The sequence below is a fragment of the Lichenostomus cassidix genome, chromosome 12, assembly GCF_008360975.1.
Source record: "Lichenostomus cassidix isolate B80296 chromosome 12, HeHo_3.0, whole genome shotgun sequence".
In the NCBI taxonomy this organism is placed as follows: domain Eukaryota; kingdom Metazoa; phylum Chordata; class Aves; order Passeriformes; family Meliphagidae; genus Lichenostomus; species Lichenostomus cassidix.
The window spans coordinates 480,657-497,095 of NC_139493.1; the positions used below are offsets into that span (position 1 = coordinate 480,657).

The window sequence follows — 16,439 nt, forward strand, 5'->3', positions numbered from 1 at the left end:
TGGATTGTGGATGTGCAGAGGCTGAGTCCGCGCATCGCCTGCCCGAGGGCTCGGATGTGCCGCTGGATAGCGGGTGGCAAGTGTGTGAGATTTCATGGCATTGGGGTCCAATTGCTCAACTAGGACCCCTAGAAAAGAGCCTTAAGCACTGTTGTTGCTTCTGCTGGAACGAAAATTACTCCTTTCTTCCCTCATTTTAACAAAAAGTGACAAATCTGCTCCAATGCACCCGCGCTGTCCTAGCGGCGTCCGGATGGTGCCGGAGCCTCGGGCTGCGGAGGGGCCGCTTCGGGAGGGGAACATGCGGAGACAGCGGCAGATCCCGCCCCCGGGGCGGAACCGGGGCGATCTGCACCCCACGGTACCGGCGGTGCCGGAGCACGGCTGAGCCGAGCCGAGCCGAGCCGAGCCGAGCCGGGGCCGAGCCGAGCCGAGCCGGGGCGGAGCCGGGGCGGGGAAGGGGCTCGGGGACGCCCCGCCCCGCCCCGCGCGCAACCTGAGCGCGGGAGCGGCGCCAGGGCCCCGCCTCGGCCGGCGGCGGGAGCGGCTGCGTTCGGCTCGGCTCGGCTCGGCTCGGCCCGGCCCTGCCCTGCCCTGCCACGCTCCGCTCCGCTCCGCTCCGCTCCCGGCGGCGCGGGCGGTGCGCGGTGTCCCCGCGGTGCGCGGTGTCCCCGGCGCCGCCAATGACGGCGGCCGCTGGCGGCGGCGGGGCCGCGGCCGGGTGAGGCGGCGGCGGAGCGCGGCGGGCGGCGTTCCCGGCGGGGCCCGCGCCCTCCCGCACCATGTCAGCGCAGGGCAAGTTCAAGAAGGACAAAGAGATCATCGCCGACTACGAGGCGCAGGTCAAAGGTGCGGAGCGGGGCCGGTGCGCGGCGCGGCGCGGCCGCCTTTGTGTGTGGGGCGGGGCGGGGACGGGCCGGCTGTGGCCGTGGGGGCTGCGCCGCCGCCCCCCGCCCCTCCCGCGCTGCGGCACCGCCGGCCGCTGGAGCCCCGGGCGCTGGAGCCCCGGCCCCGCGGAGGCGCCGGCGGGGAGTCCCGGCCTTGCCCGGTGTGCGCTGCGGGCGCCGGTGCCGTCCCCGTGCGGGGACTCGGCGTGCGGAGCGGCGGTGATGGGCAGAGGTCGCTCAGCCCCCGGAGCGACGCTGGCCGGGATCGCCCTCCGCGGGCAGCGTGCGGGCAGTGCTCCGCGCCCACCTGGGCAGCGCCCGCCCGCGGGGAGCGAGGGGAGCGGGATCGGCGGCGGAGGGAGCCCCGGGGCTGTGCGGTGTCGGGAGCGCTGCCCGCGGCCTCCCGGTGGGGAGCGCATCGATCCTGCGGTCCTTATGTAAGGAAGTTCGCCTTCGTGCTCCGGCCCCTCGCCTCCAGGCCCGCAGTCATTATTATGCAAGTGTTGGTACTGGTGCGGGGTGCGGAGCTGTGCGGCAGCCGCTGCATTCTTGAGTGTTGGAGAGGAAAAAAACTAGAGGTTTTGTCTATTGAGACCACTAAGCATCAAATCCCAGGCTCCAAGTTAATTCTTGTTATGAAGGAAAGTTGGTACCCTGTGACACATGGCAGCTCTGCAGCCCATTGAAGGGCTGAGCGGGTTGGAAGCAGAGGGAAATGAGCCAGTGTAACCTTCTGTCTACTGCACACCCAGGGATTTTCATGTTGGTAGCAAACTATATTAATGGACATTTTTTAATAACTTCATAAATCTACTTCTTATTGCAATAATTGCTAATTCTGTTAGCTGATGAAAATTCCTTTTCCCATCTCCAGCTGGTGGATACTTAGCTGCTTACCTCATGCCTTTTCCTTGCATTGCCTCCTTCAGTCCTCCTGCTATTATATAAAACCAGCTCCACTCACCCTTTGCTCAGTTGTTTTATATGGATGTGCGTTCATCACTTCATTATGTTTAAGGCTAGGACGTGGTTAATTAAAAATGTGAAGTAGCTTTTCTGCAGATTAACTTGTGCTTGTGCAAACTCCAGAGCTTCCATTTTTCTCCAGCTCTCAGCTCAGCTGGGTGATGGCTGGTCTGCACAGACTCCGCTTGGAAAAGTCTCTGCCTAACTGCGGCAGTGCGATGCCAGAGGGAGGGATTCATGGGAAGGGGCTGGCTGTTGGTTTCATGCCATTGTTTACTTTCTTGCATTTCAGTCTTTTGTAGCTGGCCTCGAAGAGTGATGGAACAGTCACAACACGCCCTGCTCAGTGCCAATTACCTTTCTGCTTGTGTGTAATTTGGGCAAATTGATGTTATTGCACCCTGCAGTTAAGCAGATGAAATATTCTTTTAGCCTGTGGTATTGTTCGTTTTATGAGAGGGGATTTGCATTTGTTCCCAGAGACTGTCCCGTGGTTTCATGTTATTCTCAAAGATGTCCTGGGCCAGGTGGTTCCTGCTTCTTGCATGCTCGGGGTGCAGAGGGGTCACTGGGGGCAGGACTAGTTCTGAGCTGCTCCAAAAGATTTGCTGTGGACGTCTCCAGGGTTTTTTCTGATACTCATGTGCCATGATGATTCTAGGCTGTAGCCTCATGGTTTCCATATGTGAGGCAGTTAATGTTGGAGTATGTGTGAGGGTGTTACATTACACCACAGTGATCACGTTTTGGGCAGCTGTAATGCAGACAGTTTGCTGATGGGCCAGTAATAATTTCCTTGATACTGTTCTGTGCATAATTGCACTTTCAGAAATGTCTGATTCCTGATATGGAGTACTTGGTCTGCGTTTTCACCTGAATAAAGGCTAATTGTCACATGAACAGGGTGTGACTGTGCCTGTAGATGGGGAGAGGTGGACAGAGTCAGACCCCCACCTCCCCTGTGTGCTGCCTGCCTGCTGCCTTTGAGGAGGTGGCAGCTGCATCCCTGGGCACATTGGGTCTGTCACAGGACAAGGGTGGTTTTGGGTGATCATGCTGAGCTGCAGAGACTTTAGTGCTCACAGCTATGACCTGATAGCTGTCACTCACTGTCACCTCTCTATGGGGACCAGGGTGGTTCTGAACTTCCACCTTGCTAAACTGCTGGAGGAGGATAAAATAACCAACTCCAGAGGGATTAGTGTGGAGCTCTGCTGTAGCCTGTGCTTCCTCACTAAATAGGAGCAATGGAAGCAAACGTGGTTGAGCAGGCTGGTTTGGTGACAATACAGCAGTTGGTCATCGCATTTATAGGGACCCACGGAGGGCTGGTGGGTGAGGATGCACTGCAGAAAGAGCAGGTCTTTTCTGTGCTCAGTTGTGTGTCGAGTGTGCCAGCCTGACATGGGCCAGGGTTTGTGATCATCTAAAGCTTCTCTGAGGCTGTGACAGTGACCATGAACACCCACCTTCACTTGTGCTCCCCTTCTGCAGAGTCTGGTCTCTCCTGGTTTGACTGAAGGATTTGATGTAGGCTACCTCATTATCCCAGATATCCTCTTTAGTTTCTTCAAGGATTGAGTCACTGTGCTATTCATATCTAACCCCTTGCTATCCTGGTGGAGACAGATGCCCAAACCTCCAGAGAAAATCTGAAGTGGAAGAGAAAAAGGGATAAGTAAGAAGGGGAGTGGCAGAAAGGGGACTAACAACAGAAGTGTTGGTACAGAAACGCTGGAATATGAAGATAATAACAGATAAAAATTTGAAGAAGAGATGTCATATTACAGAGGATGGGTCTAGAATCTGAACACAGCACAGTACTTGTTCCCATGGCGTGGACAGGAAAATGAACTGGAGAAAGGTGGAAAACCCTGCAGGTGAGCTCCAGGGTGTATGTCAGCATGGATGTAAGGGAATTAACTCCAACAAAGCTGCACTGGAAATGCATTTGAAGATGATGTCAGAGTGGATTGGAATTGGGCAGGGTGCTGCTGCTGTGAGGTGTCAGCCAGTGCTGGGTGAGGTAATGATCTTCCAGCAGTGCCTCGGGTGTGTAAAACTTCGGTGCTAGAGAAGCTGACAAGACACATGGAATGACATGGAGGGGGGAAAAAGTTACTTAGACTGATTTCAGGAAAGTTTTGCTGAAGCCTCTAACTCCAGATGCTGGGAAGCAGAGCAAAGGCTGGGATGGTTTGGGGATGGTATGTCAGTAGCTGCAGTGTGGGAACTGAGCCCTGCCCCACCTGCTGTGTTCTGGGGGCTGCAGCCTCCAGTACAGCAGTCAAGGAGCCCACACTCTGTGTGGGGAGTGAGACTGGGAGGAAGAGGGTTAACTGGGGAATTATCTTCATGCACAGGGTGATTTATGGGCCCTGATGGCTCTGTATCTTCCTTCCTTCCCTTGAGAATGGTATCTGCTCCTCTTATGGTGGGAAGGAGTTGTCTTGAAAATGCTTGGAAAAGATAGTGGGGGTGTGTGGGGTGCTTGCGGGTCTGCTTGAGTGCCCTGCTGCACAGTTCCCGGGTGTCTCAGAGAAGGCTGGGGGATGATGGCTGGTGACAGGGGGTTGGCAGTGCTGCAGAGTGCATGAGGCTCTGGGTCGGTGCCACTTCTGCTTTTGACAGTGGGAATAAGCGATGGCTGCTGTCCGCGGCTGCTGCAGGCGCTGTTCTTGCAGCTCTGCACAGTGTTTGTCATCTGCCCGTGCATGGAGACCTCTTTCTTGCTCACCTCTCCTGCACACATGCAGTGCTGGCAGGCTCCATCCCACGGCGTGGTCTCTTCTGTCTGTTATCTGTGGGTCTGTCCTTCCCTTCTGCTGCTGCTCTGCACCCTCCAGCTGTTGGGAGAGGGGAGAGCTGGTCCCAGCACTGGCAGGAGATGCTTGCCTGAGGGTACCAGAAAGAAAATACTTACAATACTTCTAGGAGGCAGGTTTTCTTATTTGCCTTAGCCTTGCAGACAAGAGAGGTGGCATTAAAAATAAACACCAATGGTGATACGGCTGCAGATTTACAACTGCCACATGACAGCTGCCTGCAGAATACAGAACACAGAAGATCCTTGGATGCACAATTTAAAGTGCGTGTTTTCAGATGTACAGTTTTAATTGGTCTATCTGGCCAGAAATCTAAATAAATGTATCTCCCTCTTAATGGCCACATGCCTGATCTGTGGCTTTAATGCAGCAAAATGAACCAATTTTAATTATGCAAATGCAACCACCTATGGTCCAGCATTGAAAATCTTGCAGAAAATTGGGCATTGTGTTGATTGGCTGTTTAATTTCATATTGCTTCCTGCAGTTTTGCCTTAACCCTGGCAAAACGCAGGTCCCTGTATGATCCCTCTGGCTGCTGTTGGCCGGAAGACTGCTGTGAGGCAGTAGCATCTTGTGTCGTGTGGCTGGCAGGTGACATGATCCTATGTGATCCTGGATATGGGACTCTCCAGATGGTGCATCTGGCTGCATAGTGGCAAAGGGATGATTCCTTGACTTCTGGGACTCTTAGTTGCTGTGTAAATTGATAATAAAACTAGAGTTTGATGGATTTAGCCTATAAAAACATCAAAAAGGTTTACATACTTGGGGCCAAAGAAAATAAATGTGTTCTTTCCCATTTTTGTAAGGTTTACGTTAATTTCTCATTGACCATTAGCTTCCTTTGAATTCTTCTATTGCAGTAGATTCATCCCTTCTTTTTGTATCTAGTCTCTTTCCCTATCTCTTGATCTTTTTCCACTTTGCTCAGAAAATGTTGGGAAAATTCCCATGCCAAATAATTTTCTAGGATGGTGTTTTGCTCAGTGGGGGAAGCTTTGCTTCCCAACTAGGAGAGGCATCAAGGCTCGAATTTGACAGCTCGCTCAATAAAATGGTTCTGGGCAAGAGAGGAGGTTGCACCCTTTTGTGGGGGCTGGTGGGAAACTGCTCAGTATTAATCACAGAAACAGATAGAAAATGTCTGTTGGCTTAATTGTTGTGTTTAACAAAATGTGGGGAAGTGTGACCCGAGGGCACCCAGTGTGCTGGGCATAGCTCAGCCGGCCTTGGTGGAGCTGTCTGCAGCAGGTAGCAGATCCTGATGAATCTGACTGAGTTTCTGCTGTGAGACTTTAGGAGAACTGCTCCACACTGCTCCAAACCGCTCCAAGTTTGGTTGGTTCCCATCTAGGTTTATTTGTTGTTACCATTCCCTTCTGTGCTGTGCTTCCTCCGTGGCCCTGGCAGCCGGGTTTTACAGAGCCCTCTGTGTGCAGGTGCCGGGCAGGCCATGTGCAGGGATAGCAGGGAGTATAGATACGATTCCTAATAAAAGATTAATCTTCAGTTTCTAATGGAAACAAATTGAATCTATCAGATGTTTCCTGCAAAGTGCAAGTCCTGAGAGCTTTGGCAGAGGCTAGGATGGTTCAGCTGAGTCAGCAGCTCCTGTGTGTTACTGACCACCACCAGCTCTGTGCAACTGCTGGTGGGGTGGACCAGAGACCAGTGTGCTCCTCCCAAAGGACAAGCCAGCAAAGAGAGTGGCCAAGGGCAATGCCATGAGCCTCTTGCAGGACTGGCCTCTGCCAGTGTGGGCCTCTGGCTCCCTCTGCCATGCTGGCCTTTGTCTCCCACACAGGGGGATCATGGACTGGGGGGTTGTGTGTCTCCTGCTGTGCAGAGGGAGAGGAAGCTGGAGCTCTGGATTGAAGCTCATTAGGGTGGTCTGACCATCAGGACGGTGCAAAGGTGTGTTTAGCAGCCGTGCTGCTTAAAACCCTCAGGTTCACATGGGAACATCTGTGTACAATGGAAGCCAGTGGCTGTTCCTGCAGCTGATGGCCCTGGGCAGAGCCTGCATATCCCACGGGGAGGCTGCAGGCCTGGCAGTCAGATGTTGGTTCATTTTTCTTTTGTTAAGGTGACTTCTTTTAATGTGCTAAGAAAATGAAATCCAGCTGTGCTTGGAGGTGTGTGGAGCTGACGAGCCCTCCTTAGGGCTGTCCTCTGTTTTGGGGGCTGACTTTGCGTTGTGTCCCTGAGCACCTGCCCTGGGTTTGGGGCTCCCCTGGGCTCAGGAGCAGGTTTGCATGGGTCACACAGACGGCCAGGGGACACTGCCTGCAACAGCTTCATCCATCCTCAGCAGCTCCTCTTGCTTGCCTGCATGACCAGAGGTCAGAAATGCTGGGCAATGTGTCTGGGGTTGTGGCTTGTCCCAGGGCAGGGATCTGGTGGCAGGAGCTGGGGTCCTGCCATGCTCTGAGGTGATTTAGATACAAAAAAAGGGTATTTTGATCCTGTAAGCCTAGCTGTGTTCTTTCCTGATCACTGGCAGATGCCTGGGTGTGCAGCTGTCATTATTTGTCAGTCTACCTCTGCACCTGATAACAGTAAAACCCTCTTACAACACTTACACTTATTCGTGGCCTATAACTAGTCCTGGTTCCAGGTGAAGAGTTTTAAGGGCTGTGAGAGTGCGACACCAAACGTGCTTCAGGTGCTTAATAGATATTTATAACCCTCTTCCAGGTGTAATGTTTTAAGTTCTGTGTGCAGTTTCAAACGCTGTAGGAGCAGGATTTACTCTCCACTTTGCTGGCCTGTGGAAGATGGGAGGAAACCCTTTCCCTTGAGCTCTTAGATTTTCTCCTGCCTGGGTTTGGCTTGGTTTCAGTAGCTGATTGTCAAGCTACCACCCATGGCGGCAGCAGCAGTCACCTCCAAATTGCTGTTACCAACTTGGGAGGTACCTGTGCTCCTGCCAGGTGATGGGACAGCTCACACAGGTAACATCTGGCTTGGGCTCAGGGCTGCAGAGGGTTCAGTGGCATGTGCAGGCATGTTTCTCAGTCACTCTCCAGCAAAACTGGCATGAAGTAATCTCCCCTTTCTTACAACCTGGATGACTCTTTAGTCCTGACTATTGGTTTAATCCCAGGAGGCTTTTGCTGAGCTGCTAGCAAACCCTGCTCCTGAAAAGGTGAATTTTCCTTACTAATAACTAATGTGGTGTGTGTGCCAGCTCTGTGTATTGCTGGTGTGTGCCGGAGCAGTGACTGAGGACATGGAGATGGGTGAACAGTGAGAGCCTGTGGGGTGATGGGGTGATTATGTGTTGTACCTGTCACTGCTGACCTCCTTAGGGCTGCCAGCCCATGCCCCGTGCTCCTGCTCTGGGCCTGTGGTTATTGGATGCACTTTAAGCTGTTTACATCTTCAAGAGCCTGATTTGTAAACTTTTCCCTGACAAACTGGCCTGATATAACTTATTTTAGACTCCCTTTTCTTTCTGGAAGGCAGTTGTAGTGGTTTGGGTGGAGGCAGCCACTAAACAGTGTATTACAACATGCAATTTTAAGAGAGGAAATGGAGTATCAAAATAAAATTACTGAGGGAGTTCACACGGCTGTGGTGTGTTCCTGGACTTGACCCAGTCGGTGTGATGGGGCTGTGTGTTTGTCACTGCTAGGGTGCTGCAGGATTGTTTGATGTCTGTGATTTGCCAGCGGCTTGGCTTTAGAGTTCATGTGAGAAATGGCCCCATGACAGTGCAACAGCCCTTGCCTGCCAGGCTGGGGACATACAGCCCTGCTATTTATCCCAGGGTTGTGCTATTTCTCCTAGGGTTGTTGTTACTCAGCAGTGAGGAGACAGCTTGTAGGATGGCCATGGTAGGGAGGGAGTGGTTTTAAATCCTCTTCCTTAATTTATATATTCCCCTTTGTCTTACCTACAAAGATACACAAGAAAGGTGTGGTGGCGTAATTCCAGTGTGGAAGTTGGTGCTTCCCAGCCTCTTCTGGAGGTGGGTCCCCAAATTCAGCTCTGCGGGCACAGTTTTATCAGAGGGGAGCAGCAGCAGTGCCCTGGGCTGGTGTTCATGTGGCTGTTGGGGCATGGCTGTGGAGTAGTGGTATGTCTGTCTGTCTGTACCAGTGTGGGTTTCCCCAGTTTGGCAACCTCTGGTCTGGGAGGGATTGGGGGACCAGGGGGCTGGAAACTGGGAGAAAGCTGCTGCTGTCAAGAGTCTCTTGCTTACCTGTCTTGTGCCGTTGAGCTGTCTTGAACAATCCCAGAAGTGTTTCTATTAGCTTTCCAAATGTCCTTTCCTGGCTATGAAGCTCAGCTGATGTTGAAGGAGGTTCTCTGTGTGGTGCTGCAGGTTTTGGTCTGGGAACTGCAGTGTTTGGGAAAACCACACAGCTGCACTGTGTCCGGCAGCTTCTGAGAAGAATTTGCATTAGTATCAATCGCTCTGCTTGCCTTTGGAATTGGAGAATAGTTTTGAAGAGGGGAAAAATACCTCCAATTTTTTCACCTCAGCCTTTGGGAGGAACAGTTGTGTCTGTGGCAAGAGATGGCAGTCACTAGAATGTGTCTGGCTTCCCAAAGTAGCTCTGTAAAATATTGCTCCATCTTGTAGCAATGGCAGATGTGCAGGACAGCTGAGGAACTTGCTTCTAGAAGGACTGTGCAGTTAAATGGTCTCAGTGTATGTATCAGCTGGGAGAGGAGCAGAGGCTGCTCCTTCATTGAGCGACCCTGATGTCCCACCTCAGGTAGAGGAGAGGAGAGGGAGTGCAGCCCTTTGGGATCCTGTTCATCTTGCTACTCATGGGAATGCTCAGGGCTGCAGCCCTCCAGGGCAGGGATTTTATCCATGTGGTTTATGCTTTAGTTACTGCTGGGGACAGAAAAGTGAGCTGTAGTGATAGGGTTAGGCTAGGTGCTGTTTTCCTTGGGCTTGTATTTTAAGAGTAAATATTTAAGAAGAGAATAGGATACAGACCTGTGTAAATGACCAGAGTTCAGGAGACGGAGAGCTGACTTCAATGATTCCCGTTATGGGAGAAGGGAATCTGATTTTCCATGGCTTTTCTCCCTATGTTGGTCTAACTTTGTGGAGCAGTGTTGCACTCAGCAGGACTGCAGTAGGAGGCCCTGTAAAGGACTTGCTGAAGCAATGGCTTCATCTTCACCATGACAGAGCCCCTAAGATCCATTTTCTTCTTGCTGCTGTAGTGTTGCTGCTTTGTTTGTTTGAAGAGTCGTTTGTGGTCTTCCTGCTTTGTTTGTTTGAAGTGTTGCTTTTGGTCTCCAGGTGCATTCTGTGGCATGGTGAGAGCCTGAGAGGACTTGCATTTGGAACTTTAAGAGGAGATGATGACCTCAAGAACAGATTTCTAAGTTTGAGATCATCAGATTGATAATTTTAGGTTGCTGGCCTTGTGTGTGTGCAAAGGTTTTCTCTCTGTCAAATGTGCTGATAAATCAGTAGTTGCTTCATGGGAGTAACATAAGTATTGGTAAGGAGTGAAAATGTTTCTCTGCCCAAGGTGCTGGAATTTTGCTGTACTGTATGGTGCAAGCTGGGTACCCAGATCAGCTGAATGCGTTCCAGAAACTTTCCATGTGTGTAACCTTACTGCTGGCAGCTGGGATCCAAGGGAACTCACACAGCAAGTGCTTTGGAACATCACTGTCAGTTTAAAAGCTCTGGCTCAGAGCCTGGTGCAATAGGTAGCACTGGCTGTCCAGCCCTAGTGACCTAATGATTCTAAATGGACTGGGTTTGGTAAGAAGCCTGTATTTAAATCTCTGCTCTTTTTTTTTTTGCTTCATGGAAATTTGACTCTCATGATGCTTCAATCATTGAGATTATGGAACTCATGGAAGAGAAAGGACAAGAGATCAGACTGTCGATGTGGCAGCCTAAAGCTTTTGTGTTGGCAAAGCTTCAGGGGCAATTGAAGATTTTCTCTGCGTGAAAAGAGGGTAGTTGATCTTCAGAAAAAGCCTAAATGATGTTTCATTCAAGACAGCTTGTTAGTGTTGGAAATGTTAAAGATACGGACTTGTATCTGAGCTGGAGAGAAAGAAATCCTGCTGCCAGTTTGCAGTGTTGGCAGCATAGCAGGACTGAAGCTGCAGGAGAGCTTGAAGATGGGAGCTGCATTACCAGAGAGTGATGGTCAGGAGGCAAAGCCTTGTGCAGATAAGTCTGTTTGGGATTGTTGCCCTGGAGTGGAATGCAGTGTGGATCAGTGGGCTGTGGCTCAGGACTAGATGGAAAAGGTGCGAAAAATGCTGTGTTCAGCTGCTCAGTTAGTGCAGGAGGAAACACTGCCGGCAAGATTATCCTGCCAACATCAGAGAGTATATTTAGCTTTTTCTTAAAATCCCCATCTACTGCTCCTGCCTGCCCTCAAAAGCTGATTAGTCACTCCAGACTGATGCTGATGCTCCACTGTGGTCACTGTGGAGCTGGGTCTCTGGACCTTGTGAGCTGGCTGGGGATGTCTGTTCAATGATGTCTCTGGAAGGTTGCTGTGGACCACTGACCAGTAGTGACTTCCACTGGAAGGAGATAGGACCCCAGTTGATGAAGATATATTGAGCCTTCTAAGAAAATGGGAGCTGTTCTTGGAGCTGTTCTTGTTCCTCTGATTTTTGGGAGAGTGTGCTGATTCCTCTGGAAGCACTAAATGACCCTTAAGGAGTGGGAATGTCCTGCTCTAGCAGAGAGAGAGCGAGTTTAGTTTGAAAATTTGCTCAGCCGCTGTCAACCATGGCACTGTGGGTTTAAGCAAGTCCTTGTGAATGGGTGGCACGTCTCCCATGGACTATGGCCTGTTGTGCTTCATGCCCTTGACATCATGTGCCAAAATCCCTGCTCCCATGAGGGATCATGCTGTGCATGTTGCAGCATTAGGAAAGAGTTATGGTGATCCTTCACCTTGCAGTTCATCCTGCAGTGGCTGAAGCCTGTCCACAGGACCTGTCAGGCAAACTCTGTCTTTGGGATGTCCCTTCCTGTAGGCAAAAATCATTGTTGGTTGTCATGTTGAGGACCTCAGCAGTAAGGTGTGTGCCATTGGGTGTTCCTTGCTCAGCAGGAAGGTGTTTGCATGTTGCCTCTCAGTGCAGTCACACTCTGCCAGTACAGGCTGCAGTACTGTGCAGTGCTTTTGTTTTGCTGTGTTGCCTAATGGCTATTTTTCTTCCAAAGTGGGCATATTTTCCAAAGGGCTGTGTACTTTTACCATCAATATTATGTACAGTGAAGCATGCTGAGGCCAGCACAAGTGAGTATCATGCTTCAGGGTGGAATGTGATTGCTGGAGAGATCAGAAAACAAATTTCCCTGTGCAGAGTACACACAACTGGCTGGATATGTTAGAGTTTCACCTGCAGCATTGAAGCAACACTCTGAGAGGCCACTGGATTAAGTTACACTAGCATGTCTGTAAATACCCGTGTAATAGCTTCAAAACGGTTAAGAGTATTAATGGTTGTATTTTCCCAGCGCTTCCAAGAGGCAGGCGGGATGAGGCAGCAGCACGGAGGCTCGGGAGGGAGGGCAGTGCTTGGGAACAGGAGCAGCAGAGGGATCCTTACCTCTGCCTGATGTGTGGGACCCTGCAGGGCCTGCAGGTGGGTGTGATCCTCCCCCAGCAGTGTGAGCCCCGATGGACCTTTGCCTGGAGATGTACTGCAGCTCCAGGAGAGAGAGCAGGCTGCACCCTGAGCTTGCAGCCGTTGTGGATGGGGAAATGTTGGTTCCTAAGGTGTTGCACAGAAATACTGAGGAGAGCCCACCTCGCCCTGGGAACAAAACCATTCATCATGTCACATCTTGGGGAACATGAACTGTCTCTGGATGGGGCTGAGCATTACCCAGGGAGAGATGGAGAAGCTGGACTCATTGTCGAGGTCATCCTGCAGAAGATGGCCTGTGAGTGCCCTGTTGAGGGTGTGAGGTTTGTGTGTTCTGTGCTGCACCCAGTGCAAGGGTGACGTCCTGCTTGGAGCTCTTGAAAGAAGCTTTTACAGTCACAGACAGAAACTCTTATATTTTGCCAGCTTTTCCTTTAGTCATTCTTGATTTTACTTTCCATTAAATACATTAGATGTTTTGTAGGGAATTTCCTATTGCCCTGTTCTTTTTTACCACTAAAGTGAATGGTACTTCTACTCTGGTAATAAATGAGGCTTGAAATCAGGATCTCCACTGTAATTGGATTATTCAAATAGTTCAGGAAGAGCCTGAGGAAGTGTGGCAGAAAATACTTTTAGTTCAGAATAGACCCAGTAACCTGGGAATCAGACTCTCTGTAGGTTCTTCCAAAGCATTTTTTCTTTTAACATCCTTGCTGGATTGTGTTCTGAGCGATTCACGGTTTTAAAAGCGTTTTTTTTCTACATGTTTTTTCCTGCTTGTGCGCTCTTGACCTACTCTTGCTAAAATCCATAAAGAAGTACTAAGTAAACATATTGTAAGTGAAGATGTCATATTATAAAACCCTGGAAGTGAAACCATTACAAAGAGTACTCATGTAGTTGTTGTTCTGCAGGGTGGCAGTGTGAGATGCACTGTTGAAATAACAATAATCTGTTCCATGAGAGAGGTCAGCTCTGAACTAAGGGGGAGTGGGAAGAAGAGGAAAAAAGAAATACACACTCTGCCTCTCTTCCTAATCACACAGTGTGTACTCCTGCATGCCTGGGACTGTGTTGTTGACATAGCTGCCTACTGCTTTTAAATGCCTGTTCAGGGCAGTGAGGAGACATCTGTGTTGCATGAGAGAGGACCCTGGAGCAGGTGGTGTACCTTTCTTAAAGCTCTGGATGGAAGGAAGTAATTTTGCAGGTCACAAAGCCAAAGAATAACTTCAGAATTAAACTTTCATTGGGCATTTAGTGGTGGTTGGTCATGGCTTCTCTCCCTAGGATTTCCCTAGGGAGAGCTGTGTGAGAGCTGGGTGCAAACCCTGGCTACCCTGCTGGTTCCTGGTGCATGTAGTCTTGTCAGTGTGCCAAGAATTTATGTGAAGGCTGGTCACATTGCCATTGTGAGTTTGCTGCAGTGTCCTTGTCTGTGGTGTACATCACAATGACAATGAAAAAGACATTTATGGCCACCAAGCTACCTGCTGAGCCTGCAGCAATTCATGGTGGCACTACACCTTTGGAAGAAAGAAGAGATCTTCTTTCACTTTCTTGGGGTCTTCGCCAGACTGCACGTGTCCAGAGTCTGTTGGGAAGAACTTCTTGTCCCCAGTCTTTGTGTGAAGAGTCTCAAGTTTCCCAGTAGCTTAGCTGCTCTTTGTCAGCTGGCATCCAAACGACTGGCCAGGACAGAAGGACAGCTGGTCTTTGCAGGCTCTGAATCACCAAGGTGTTAGCTGGGCTCCAGTTGCAGCTTCAATGGGCACCACACCTCTCTGATCTGGAAGAGGCTCTAATTCTGGAATCACCCTGACAGTGCTGCTGAGCTTTCCCATTCTCCTGCATTGTTAGGCTTGTCCTGGGATGAAGCCATCCGTGTGTCTTCGATGGCACTGCCATTGCTCCCCTTGCTATTGTCCCTCTGTGCTGTCCGCTCCTTGTTGCTCTGTGGGGCTCTGTGCTCTTTAATTGTTGTTTGTGATTGTGGGAATTGCTTGTTCTAAAACCAATTACAACCTGACAAAACTGATCTGCCTTATTTACAAATACATCCATCTGGTCATGGATTGCCTGATAGTGCTGCCAGAGCAGTGTGAGGCCATGACTGCTGCTGCTGAGTTACTGAAGGGTTCCCGTGCCGGCAGTGCCTGGAGCCGCGCAGTGCTTTGCTGCATGGGTGTTCTTTGTATGACAGAGGGAATTAATGATTAAAATAACAAATGCTGTGTAAACCAGAGATAAAGCACTGCATGCTGTATCCTGGCCCAGCCAGGGCGCTGTGCAGCCCATGTGGAGTGAGCAATGCGATGGAGGTGCTGGTACAGCGGCTGCAGAGCAGCTCCACGGAGCACCAGTGCATCTGGCACCACACAGGGTGGGTGAGCTCTCTGTCCTGCTCACAGAGTTGCTGTGTTTGCAGGAGGATGCACACACACGTGTTGGAGCTGGGAAGCTGGAAACCTGGATTGTTTGGAAGGGGCTGGTGCTGGGTACCGCATGGATGTGTGTTCCGTGCCCAACAGCTTTGGGAGCCTGGATTGCTGGATCCCCACCCGAGGGGAGTTGGCAGATACCTGTTCTTCCAGAAACCTGTTTGATAATTGAGGCAGGACTAGATTCCTCCTTGAAAGCTATAGTCTCAGGATAAGGTTCCTGTAGGCAAGAGGAGGTGGCAGGTGCCTGGGGTGCGAGTCTCTGATTTCTGTGTGTTCCTGGAACTCAGTTTTGAAAAGGCTCAAAAAAAGAGAAAAATGAATGGCTGGTGTCAGGGCATTGGAGATAAAAACCATCACATCTGGTAGCTGAAACTGTTTCAAACTATTTTCGTTTTCCTATGAATGTTCAGTTGCAGCTTAAAAAAGAACTGAGACATTATGAGTCAGTTCTGATTTCACCCTTGGGCCAGCAGTTCAAAGCTGAATATAGTGAATTTCAGAAGCCTTCACTAACAGCCTGTGTTCCTTGTTTACTGTGTCTGTGGCCCACAGAAGGGAGAAAACACACACATATATATGTAAACAAATTGAGCATGAGGGAAACAGGGAAGAGTTGCCACTTAAAATAAGTGATTGAGATTGGCATGGCTAGGTTTTGGAGAGTAACTGGAGGTGAGTGAATTAGTCATTGTGAATAATTGATGAGAGAAATTCAGACCTGTTTTTGTTTGTGATTTATCTAGGAATGAACTTTAACTTTTATTTTTATGAATAATCACTCCGTTTTCTCTGGCTGGCTGAATAACTGAAAATTCATAAATGGGGATTAACTGGCAGTACAGAATACTGCAATCTGCATATGAAAACCTGTGTTTATATGGATCTAAGTTTTTCGATTCCCTGTCACCATAGTAACCAAAGATTTTCCATAAGGGTGAGTTAGTCTGGCAGTGGGAGCATTAGGTAGGACAGTCCCTTTTTACCTCCTGATCTCTGAACGTTCTTTGACCTCTTAGCTCAGATTTTTAGTGCCACATTAATGTGGGCTTTTGGTGTTAGGCTTTTTTAATTGGTGACTGTTACCATGCTGAAACTGGTGTTTGTGTTATAATCCATGGTTTCCCTGGTTCTCAGCAGTGCCTGCTACCTGTGCCTGTTAACAGGTTTTTAATAAGAATTTTTTTGAAATTCATTAATGACAAGTAACAACCTTTTGATTTTTCTCCCCTTTTTTTCTCCTGGTATCAGACAGTAGTTTATAGCTGAAAAATGAGGAAAAATACTATAGTGACGAGATGGTGAATATAGGTTCACATAGTTTGCAGTTCAGAGTGGCAGTTCGGTGGTAATCTCTTGGCAGAGGTGTGTTCTGCAACCCCCCAGCCTCTCTTGGTTCCTTTAAAGTCAGTCATGTAAGGATATACCACTGAGTACAGCCAAAGCAGGAGGAGGAAATGCAGAAGGAAAGCAGAGCAGTGATAGGAAAAGAGAACTCGAATCATGGCTGGTAACATGAGCTTTCAGGGTGCTTTTGTTCACTAGTTTTAAATCCAAATAAAAAATCATGCTTCCATATTGATGATTTTTTCCTTGAAACATAATTATAGCTCTGTGTAATACAGCTGTTCCTTATCTCAATAAAATATCCTGTCTGGAGGTAACTTATTGGATATAATTTATGAGCAAAGGCATCTTGTGACATTTTT

At 49.7% G+C, this 16,439-nt stretch overlaps 1 protein-coding gene across 2 annotated transcripts in view; it reads left to right on the forward strand.

Annotated features, from left to right (window-relative positions):
- The first annotated feature begins 558 nt into the window (after window positions 1–558).
- SRGAP3 (SLIT-ROBO Rho GTPase activating protein 3) overlaps window positions 559–16,439 on the forward strand; it is a 72,178-nt gene continuing 56,297 nt past the window's right edge. For both annotated transcript variants that reach the window (XM_085072213.1, XM_085072214.1), the window contains exon 1: window positions 559–849. In XM_085072213.1, the coding sequence (XP_084928339.1) occupies window positions 783–849 (67 nt within the window). In that variant the 5' untranslated portion in view covers window positions 559–782. The remainder of the gene's footprint in view (window positions 850–16,439) is intronic.